This window comes from Lethenteron reissneri, chromosome 2, assembly GCF_015708825.2.
Source record: "Lethenteron reissneri isolate LAM-NWPU_2019-01 chromosome 2, ASM1570882v1, whole genome shotgun sequence".
NCBI classification, from domain to species: domain Eukaryota; kingdom Metazoa; phylum Chordata; class Hyperoartia; order Petromyzontiformes; family Petromyzontidae; genus Lethenteron; species Lethenteron reissneri.
The window spans coordinates 10567320-10578495 of record NC_083780.1 but is presented as its reverse complement, the minus strand read 5'-3'; the positions used below and the strand labels follow the sequence as shown (position 1 = coordinate 10578495).

General features: G+C 47.4%; 1 protein-coding gene across 1 annotated transcript; it reads left to right on the top strand.

Moving 5' to 3' along the window:
• Positions 1–8615: 8615 nt before the first annotated feature.
• LOC133343655 (uncharacterized) lies at positions 8616–10456 on the top strand. Its single transcript, XM_061553371.1, has 2 exons — positions 8616–8791; positions 9509–10456. Exon 2 carries the CDS (start codon positions 9510–9512, stop codon positions 10377–10379), a length of 870 nt encoding a protein of 289 aa, XP_061409355.1. The 5' UTR covers positions 8616–8791; position 9509; the 3' UTR covers positions 10380–10456.
• Positions 10457–11176: the final 720 nt, after the last annotated feature.

Genomic DNA, 11176 nt, shown 5'->3' with positions numbered 1-11176 from the left:
CGATTTACGCGGGTTCCGTTAATGTGATTTTCGCGTAATCGCGGCTCATGCCAAAATTCGCTTCTATGCGGGTTTAAATTCACTCAAATGAACGTATATGGCGGTACACCGGCGGTACGCGGTTTAAAATAAAATTGTAAAAAATTGCTAATGCTTCGCAATAATTATTTATTTCCCCGCGATTCGCAACTCCCCGTTCCGAAAATCTTGCGGGGGGGGGGGGGGTGGTGAGTGGTGGTGGTGGGGGGTGGTGGGGGGTGGTGATGGTGGGTGGTGTTGGTGGGTGGTGGTGCATGAGTGGTGGTGGTGGTGAGTGGTGATGGTGGGTGGTGGTGGTGGGTGGTGGTGCATGAGTGGTGGTGGGTCGGTGTGGAGCGGTAGTGGAGCGGTTAGCGCGCTGCGCTACAAACCTGGCGACCCGAGTTCGATTCCCGCTCACGGCCAACACCCAGTGACGATTATCTAAAACTGGTCCTGGGCCTCCCCGAGGTCGACTCAGCTTCAAATTAGCACCTGGTGCGATGTGTAAACATCGCCGCTGGGGAAACAAAGGCGGCCGGGCGTGGTGTTGGCCACCTACCCCCTCGTGTGCCGTGCCGGCCTTCATCGGTGCTACTCGCTAACAGCACTTGCCCCAACAGTCTGCTAAGGCTATACGGGAGATCTTTGTCTTTGGTGGGTGGTGGTGGATGGGTCAAAAATCAGTTTTCGCGGTTGTCGAAGCAATCGGAAGACGTCTCGTGTTTGTTATACGAGCGGCTGAGCATGAAGCCTCCGCAGTCTGTTGCCGCATCGCAACCCACGCAGCCCTGACGACGATTTGGCTGCTCCGGGTTCCAATTAAGGCAGATTGGTGCCCTCCCTTGACTTAGTCTGACGGTTCCACGATTCAATGGGACCCAAATCAAGGGTCAATATTGACCACTTTTTTAGCACTTCTCAGGAGGCTGAATAAACCTTCGAATCGCGTCAAACTTGGCGACAGTGTCAATCAAAGACTGATTAGACAGATTCGCTCATTCACATGTTGGTTGATGTCCGACTGTTGTATGAGGAGCGGTGTGTCATGCTGAGCCGGTGTGCCGCCAACACGTCCACAAGCGGCTATGCGGTGTATGTGTACCGTGTGTGTGTACTGTGTGTGTACTGTGTGTGTTCTATGTGTATTGTGTGTGTATTGTGTATGTACTGTGTGTGTAATCTGTATACTGTGTGTGTACTGTGTGTACTATGTGTGTGCTATGTGTACTGTGTGTGTACTGTGTGTGTACTGTGTGTGTATTGTGTACTGAGTGTGCTGTATGTGTGTATTGTGTACTGTGTGTGCTGTGTGTGTGCTGTGTGTGTACTCTGTGTGTGTACTCTGTGTGTGTAGACTCTGTGTACTGTGTGTGTACTCTGTGTGTGTACTCTGTGTGTGTACTCTGTGTGTACTGTGGGTACTCTGTGTGTACTGTGTGTGTACTCTGTGTGTACTGTGTGTGTACTCTGTGTGTACTGTGTGTACTGTATGTGTACTATGTGTACTGTGTGTACCCTGTGTGTACTATGTGTACTCTGTGTACTGTGTGTACTATGTATACTCTGTGTGCACTGTGTGTACTGTGTGTGTACTGTGTGTACTGTGTGTGTACTGTGTGTGTACTGTGTGTACTGTGTGTGCACTGTGTGTACTCTGTGTACTGTGTGTGTACTGTGTGTGTACTGTGTGTGTACTCTGTGTACTGTGTGTGTACACTGTGTGTACTCTGTGTACTGTGTGTGTACTGTGTGTGTACTGTGTGTACTGTGTGTGTACTATGTGTGTACTGTGTGTACTATGTATACTGTGTGTGTACTGTGTGTGTACTGTGTGTACTCTGTGTACTCTGTGTGTACTGTGTGTACTATGTATACTCTGTGTGTACTGTGTGTGTACTGTGTGTACTCTGTGTGTACTCTGTGTGTACTCTGTGTGCACTGTGTATACTCTGTGTGTACTCTGTGTACTGTGTGTGTACTGTGTGTACTATGTGTACTGTGTGTACTGTGTGTGTACTGTGTGTGTACTGTGTGTGCACTGTGTGTACTCTGTGTACTGTGTGTGTACTGTGTGTACTGTGTGTGTACTGTGTATGTACTCTGTGTACTGTGTGTGCACTGTGTGTACTGTGTGTGCACTGTGTGCGCTACTTGGCAGGCAGCTGGCTCCTTGTGCGGTTTCGCTTTGTGCGCCCCCCCTCCCCCTTTTTTGTAACGCATCTACTACTAAGCAATTTTAAGTTAAATCTAAAAACGTATCTTTTAAAAGTTGCTTTCACTTAACATGAGTTGATAGTGTTACCTTTTTTGTTAATATGCCTTCGATAGCAATTTATTATAATGCAATTTTGTTTGTACGGAAATTGCTTTTATTGTTCCTGCGGTTTCAGTCTTTTCAAACTTTTTTCTTTCACCTGCACAGCACTTTGAAGTGCATATTTTTTCGCACGAAATAGCGCTGTAAAAATAAAGGCTCGCTGCTTGATTGATTGAACTACGACCACCGCACAGATCCAGGGGCACCTGTAAGCTCACTCGCCGAGAGCCTGGTCATTATCAACCGGTAGCACGGTTTAATACGTTTTTTTTCTTCATATTTGCTGGTTTATTCCATGATGTTTCTGTTACGCGTCGCCGCTTTAAGATGTTCTGCGTTCATATTTTGTTTGTTGCGGTTGCACCCGACTTAAGAGCCGCAGGGCTCACAGGGTTATACCTAATCAATGAACTTGAACGGTTCGGCACTCCTCCCTGTGGCAGATGAAATTCAGGGTCACTGAAAGGTCATTATCCGCAATTCCGACACGAAATCCCGATTCGGATTCCAATTCCTTACATCCTAACGGTGACGCGGCACTCCCAACCCCGAGGAGAAAACATTTCGACTCCCCGGGTGCATTTCGTTTCGGTTTGCCGTCAGCAGAACAAAATCAAAACTTTATGAAACTCTTGTTTATTTGACCAGGGTAAGGCACCCCCACCAAGCTGTATAGTGACTCTTTATCAGAAGTGACCTGGTCATCGCAAATTATAGCTCAACGAAAGTTGCTCACCGTCGTGTGGAAATTGATAGCAGCAGCAGCCAAATATTCTGAACGCGTAATATTGATTCCACACGTGGAGGGGAAACACTGGAGGTATATTGTATACAGCAGCAGGCGCCAGGGTCGGGGATCGAACCTACGACCTCCTGTGCACCAGGTGAGGTAGTTAACATCTCCTAGCCACCGTGATGATGATGAGAGAGAGACACACGCAAACTCCAAATATACAGCAGCAGGCGCCAGGGTCGGGGATCGAACCCACGACCTCCTGTGCACAAGGCGAGGCAGTTAACATCTCCTCGCCCCACGGTGGCGAGATGATCGGTGCTGCACAAGTTGGGTGGTACACACACACACTGCCACTCAAATGATTGCTGTGTTACCACTTGCAGTAGAGCAAGGCCATAATTATAATATAAATTGGGGGAGACATACCCTTCCCCGCAATTTTAAAATATGCTCAAAATGCCCCCCCCCCCCCAATATATTGCTATAACATTGATTTATGTTTTTATGATTGTGGTTATGGTTGTATTTTATTAATCCCTAATCTCTCCCATTACATACAATGAAACAAGCAAAGGTAAAAAACAGAGCAATGTAATACACTCTTAGACATTATTGTAAAAAATAAATAAAAAGTCCATCCTATGTGTTAGTGAATTTCTAAATATTTTAGGCAGGAAATGAGTTTTCAAATTTAGATTCATTTTTTCTGGGGGGGACGGGACCCCCAGACCCCCTGGAAGATGTGGTCCCCCCCCCCCCCCAATGTTGACTCCATGGCTACAGCCTTACAGTACAGCACACCGCTGGGTAGGACTTTGCCAAATTAAAAACCTCCAATTTTATATTTATTTTAATACACACATCACACACACACACTTGCCTTGACGGCCACGTTGTTATTAAAGAATGCGTTAAAGTTGTCCTAAATCTAGGCTGCCAAGCCACGCACTGTGCCGTCATGTTCATAATACTGCAGTTAAATTATAGTCGCGTGGTTGCGCGCGTGTGTGTGTGTGTGTGGGAGAAGGGAGGGGTGGTGTTTGTGCTAAAGGCTTGGAGGACAATGTGTGTGTGTGAGAGAGACGTTTGGGATTAGCGACATGAATCCATGGTGACTGACACCTGATACAGAATTCAACCACACACACACACACAACAACAAAGTTTCCCGTATAGCCTTTGACGGACTGTTGGGGCAAGTGCTGTTAACTAGGAGCACCTATGAAGGGCGGCACGGCACATGATGGGGGTGGGTTGGCCAGCACCACGCCCGGCCGCCTTTGTCTCCCCAGCGGCGATGTTTACACACCACACTGGGTTTCTAGTTTGAGGCCGAGCCGACCTAGGGGAGACCCAGGACCGGTTCAAATAATCGTCACCGGTGTCGCCTGTCAGCGGAAAATCGGTGCGCCGGATTCATAACGCAGTGCGCTAACCACTATCCCACCGCTCCACACACACAATACAGTAACCAAGCGCGCTAACCACTATGCCACCGCTCCCCACACACAATAACCACGTGGAGTCGTGCTGCTCTGACACAGCGAGAGTCTTGGCTGCAATCACTGCGTGCGCTCCCCAGATTAAAGGGCCCCATTGTGCGCATGGCCTCTCTAACATTCTCAGGTTATTCCATCTCACACATTCCTCCCCGCCTCTCATGCAGCCGCGCGTACGTAGCGCAAGGACAAGAGATTGTTGGCGCAACCGCTGCACCACCGCTCCCACAGACCGGGAAGTTGTTCTCCCACCACCACCACCACCGATGTTTCCCCAGCACGGCGTAGCAAGCTCTCTTGGAGCCCCACTCCCTCTTGCCCTGGCCACCCGCTCGCTCTCCCTCCCTCCCCCTCTCGATGCGTTCACGCAATTATCAATCCACACACATACAGATGGTTTTGTGCCTCCTCCACTCTCTCCACCAGCCACCACCATCATCATCATCATCCCACTCCATCCTCCTTCCATCTTGTTTCACTACTGCCTGTATAAATGTGACAAAGATCCCCTGTATAGCTTTAACGGACTCCAGGGGCAAGTGTTATTAGCGAGCACCTATGAAGGTAAGTGTGACAGACGCATACACACGCACATTTCTAAACTACAGTTTGATGTTACACTGGCAATGCTTCATGATATCTTCACGTGCAAGTGGCTTGGACAAATGTATCCTTGTCTCTTTATATATTAGAACAAAAGTAACGTAAGCTTGTATAATTGTACTATGATCGGTCTAAACAATAATCTTTCCCGAGCAGACTCACGCTCCAGGGAATTCATTTTGTGATATCGATTTATTAATTCCAGCGATATGTTCGATCGGTCATGTGGACGCGTTTGCTTCTGCACGGATTCCTATTTTCTTCACTTGCTCTATTGTTTTTTCTAGATTTGAAGCTTTCGTGACTGCAAGGATTCATATTCTTGGTTTTTTTCGGTAAAGTCACGTAGGTAAAAAAATAAAATTAATAAAAGTAAAATAAAAATAAAATCAAAATCAAAATCACGACGTTTCGGAGGCAACACAAGCTTCCGTCTTCAGGTGGAACCGTCACAGCACGCTTGCTGTATCAAGTAAATGAGAAATTCCAAGAGATCCGACCCCGTATATATACTGGTTACCTACGTGACTTCACCTAAAAAACCCAAGAATATTGCTCGACTTTATTTCACGTCGTTTCGCTTCCGTCACTTTGGCGACTCCACGTCGCACATGCACACGAGGTTATCCTGCACGCGAGGTTATCCTGCACGTGAGGTTATCCTGCACACGAGGTTATCCTGCACACGAGGTTATCCTGCACGCGAGGTTATCCTGCACGCGAGGTTATCCTGCACGTGAGGTTATCCTGCATTGGCGGGTCTCGGATGTCCCTTCGCCTCTCAGCTCGCTTGTCCTGGTGAGGGTCGCGGCGGCGGCGGCGTTTTGAGTGGTGGCGGTCCACACCTCCCTCTCCCTGGCGACAGACTCCAGCACTACGACACTATACACTACACTATACACTACACTATACACTACACTATACACTACACTATACACTACACTACTATACACTACACTATACACTACACTACTATACACTACACTATACACTACACTATACACTACACTACTATACACTACACTACTATACACTACACTATACACTACACTACTATACACTACACTATACACTACACTATACACTACACTATACACTACACTATACACTACACTACTATACACTACACTATACACTACACTACTATACACTACACTATACACTACTACACTATACACTACACTACTATACACTACACTATACACTACTACACTATAGACTACTATACACTGCTACACTACACTATACACTACACTATACACTACTACACTATACACTACACTACTATACACTACACTACTATACACTACACTATACACTACACTACTATACACTACACTATACACTACTACACTATACACTACTACACTATACACTACACTATACACTACTACACTATACACTACACTATACACTACACTATACACTACACTACTATACTACTATACACTACACTACTATACACTACACTATACACTACTACACTACTACACTATACACTACTACACTATACACTACCACACTATACACTACTACACTATACACTACCACACTATACACTACCACACTATACACTACCACACTATACACTACCACACTATACACTACTACACTATACACTACCACACTATACACTACCACACTATACACTACCACACTATACACTACTACACTATACACTACACTACTAATTGTGCCTCCGCCTAATTTTGTAGCCAGAGTTGGTAATAAAGTAAAATAATGGAAGTGGTTCCGATGTTACTGCAGGGCAGTTGGCAGAGCGATAGAGAAATGGCTTGTAGTGGTGGGATTGTGACGAGTTGGTGTGAGCTTTACTTCATTAGCGCCATGATGACGATGATGATAACGAGCATATAATAATGCAAAAATTATAATTGCTCAATTGGAATATACACAGCAATCATCATCGCCACTTACTACGAAATCTTGGCAGGACCCGCCTGAAATAGAAGCGTAATATAAAACATATAGCTCATGGGTCATGGTCAATCCACTGCTGGATGAAAGCCTCCCCAAACCGCCAACACCCTCACGAACCTGCGATGCACACGGACTCACACATCGACTCATCATCATATCTTATCTTCATTATTTCTGTCATTATCATCGGCATCACAGCACGAGACAAATAAGTATAACCCGTAAAAACAAAGTTTTTCACTATCAATCCTTTATATGCGTGGCAGCGAACTTAATATAAAGGATTTCAAATATATATTCGCCTGTGGAGGACACGGGGATCGATCCCCCGACCTTTGGCATGGGAAGCGAGGGCGCTACCAACTGCGTTACTCCGCCACGGCCTGTGGAGGGGTTACGCTCTGTGCTCTTATACTGTGACGTTCAGCCAAAGCGATGAATGAATTCTATTTGAATATATATAAAATAATAGTTTTTTGCCTAAAAAGTGTAAAATTTTGGGAATTTTTTTTCACGAACATTAATTGTCTGGCACAACGAGTCTGTGTGGAAAATGTCAGCTCGATTGGATCACTGGAAGTGGGTTAAAAAACGACCGAAAGATTTGCACGGTCGTAAGCAAGCAAGCAAGCACGCAAGCAAGCATGCGAACTTAATATAAAGGATTTAAAAACGCATTCGTATATCTCGCAGAGCAATGACACCATTCATGTGAGAGAACGCGCCACGGAAGCAGACATCACAGAACATCGTTTTAATACGGGGTTTTTTCATGTGGAATATTTGCTGGTTTATCCCAGGATGTTTCTGTTGCGCGTCGTCGCTTTGGGATGTTCTGTGTTCATATTTTGTTTGTTGCGGTTGCACCCGACTTAAGAGCCGCATGGCTCACAGGGCTATACCTAATAAATGAAACTTGAAACTGGAACTACTCCTCTTCTTGGTTCTTTCGGTAAAGTCACGTAGAAAGAAAGTAATAAAATAATAAAAAGAAAACACAATAAAATAATTCTCACGACGTTTCGGCCACAACGCAAGCAGCCGTCCTCAGGTGAAAACCAGGTCCGTCGAGGCGACAGAGTCTGAATGAAACAGCACACGAGCTTGGAGCATATATATAAGCTGGGCTCCTTGACAAAGGAATTTGCATATCAAGAGGAATTTAGCATATTTATGGCAAATGCAGGAATGTGATTAGTACTACATATGCATGTGCATTATGCAGGATTAACAGCATCAAAGGGAGCTGCAGTTGCTGCTGCTGCTGCAGTTGCTGCTGCTGCTGCACTACTCCTGTAATGTACTACCCCCTGACGTCCCATCGTCTGTGATACTCCGGTCCACACACAGCAGAGGGCAGCACGCACCCACTCACTCACTCTGCATATGAGAGCGAGGTTCACGGCGTGACACGCAAACTGAATTTTGGCAAATTAAGTGCAGAACCGAACGTAATGTGATGGGGTTTTGTTTGTTGTTGCGTGCAGTCGTTGGCAGCTGGGTTAAGGCTATCAACTCACTCTGCCGCCCGTAGGACCTGGACTCGAACCCAGGCTCTCAGCGGTTTCCAGCTCAGCGCTCTCACCCTCTGCGCCACCGTGCCACCGCAAGGCAGGCAGCGTAACGTGGCAAGAATTCGGCATCGCTCCGAAGGAGAACAGACGCGCAATATAGGTACGAGCGAGACAGAGACGCCGCGATATGCGGGCATGAGATATTAAGAAATACGATATAGAGATTTTTTTTTATGCTGCGTATGTATGTTTGTTGTCAATCTTGATTTGAAGCTTTCGTGACTGCAGGAATCCATGCTCTTGATTCTTTCGGTAAAGTCACGTAGGTAGAAATAAAATAAAACAAATCACTGGGATTTTTGCACGCAGCGTTGGTGTACGGTGCTTTTTTGCAATATTTTGCTGTCTATTCTTGGATTTTCTGTTTGCACTTAGTCACATATTCACTTTAAGATGTTTTCTTGTTCATGTTTTTGTTTTTTGTTTGTTGCGGTTGCACCCGATTCAAGAGCCGAATGGCTCACAGGGCTATACCTAATAAATGGACTTGAACTTGTGTTGCGATCGAAACGTCGCGATCTGTTCTATTTCATTTCTAACTTCGTGACTTCACCGAATGAACCAAAGAGTATATTCGTTGTCTTCTTGGTTATTTCGGTAAAGTCACGTAGAAGGGAAGTAATAAAATAATTAAAATAAAACATAATAAAAAATATATAATAAATATATATAATTAAATAATATAGTATTATATTTTAATATTATTTTTATTATTTTACTACTTTCCTTCTACGTGACTTTACCGAAAGAACCAAGAAGATGAATCCCTGCAGTTACGAAAGCTTTAAATCGAAATTCATATTCGTTGTCGTTGAAGAATGCTGCAAGCCCGCCCGCCGAGCAAAGCGTCGGCGATGCGCCACGCGCTGTCGAGCGCGCGTCTCCAGCGCTGCCTCCACGCCAACGTGGCCGAGTCGCGCAAGTTGGCCGAGCGGCTCGAGGCCATGGAGCTCCTCAGGGCGAGGACGGCGCAGACGGCCGACAGGGCCCGGCGGCAGCTGCGGCGCGAGCTGTCCGCCGTGCGCCTGTCGACGGGGCGGCTGGCCGAGCGTCGCGCCCTCCTGGAGCCCGAGACCGACGCCGCTCGCGAGAGTCTCCGCGTCGTTCCGCGACGGCCGACGATGACGACGACCGGCGGTGGCGGCCACGGCGTGGCCCTCCCCGCCGCTACCGAAACGCTGCCGCCCGGGCCGTCCGCGTCGATGTCGGCCGGCCGCGCGGAGGTCCGCAAATCCGCCGACGGCCACAAATCTGTCTGCGGTGGTACAGGGCGATGCGGGCCACGGAGGAGGTTCCGGCGGCGGCGGCGGCGGAGGATTAGGTGGAGCAACGATGACGGCATCGAGGAGTCCGCTCGCCACCAGGAGGTCCGGGGTGAGGTCGGCCTGCGCGGGTTTCGGGGCCACCACGGGAGACCCCAGGGCCGTGGCGGGCACACCCGGAGCGGCCCTCTCGACGGCGCAGAGGCGCCGCCTGCTGAAGGCCCTGCTACCCTCGAGCCCCGGTGTCATGGAGACAAGGAGGGCTCGCAGTGCCGACCTGGCGCGCAAGGCCAGAGACAGGACCCTCGCTTTTCTCGACTCGTTCGACAATGGCCATTGCGGTGGTCTCGTGCGGCCCAACACCGCGCAGCCGTGACGAACATCGTGAGACGCAATGGAAGATTTTTGTTGTTGTTGTCGTTTTAGCTCACCAGCAAAGTTGAAGAACAATTGTCGCAACCACATTTTCAGCAAAGCAGATACGACGTTTACACCATTGGAACCTCATTTGCCAGTAAAATGTATGATAATAGTTTTTTTACCCTTCTATCTGGCAACAAAACTGACATCTTTTTTACAAGGAATCATGTTTGCATTGACCACAATACCTGCAGTCATAATGCAAACAAAAAACATAGAGCTCTAAGGAAAGCTGTCTCGGGTGTGGACCAATCAACTTCAAGGACAGTGCATACATTATCAGAGTTATGTTTTTTGTTTGCATTATGACTGCAGGTATTGTGGTCTATGCAAACATGACTCCTTGTAAAAAATGTCAGTTTTGTTGCCAGATAGAAGGGTAAAAAACCAATTATCAGATACGACGTTTTAGCATGGAACTCTATGCCAAGCATCTTCTGGGAAAAAACATCAGAATGTGCCTGTTTTGTCACCGCAATGTGGCGCTGACGTTCTCCGCACACATCTGAAATTTCTCCTGCACGTTAACCACGCCGCAGACTGCGCCCCCTCTCTGACCGGCTTTCCGAGGGAGTGCCGCCCCCCCTTCCCTACTGGTGGTGGAGAGATCGCTGGCTCAGTGAACAGTGACGTAACAATCGCTATCCAAATGTGAAAGCCATGCACGTGACCAGGGCCACATTAACCCATGGGCTAATATGAGCAGGGCTTTAGGCCGTGACATTTTGTCGGCTCTACTCGAGACCCTCCATGCCACGTGGACAGTAACAGCTGAGCGACGATAACATCGGACCATTGCCACC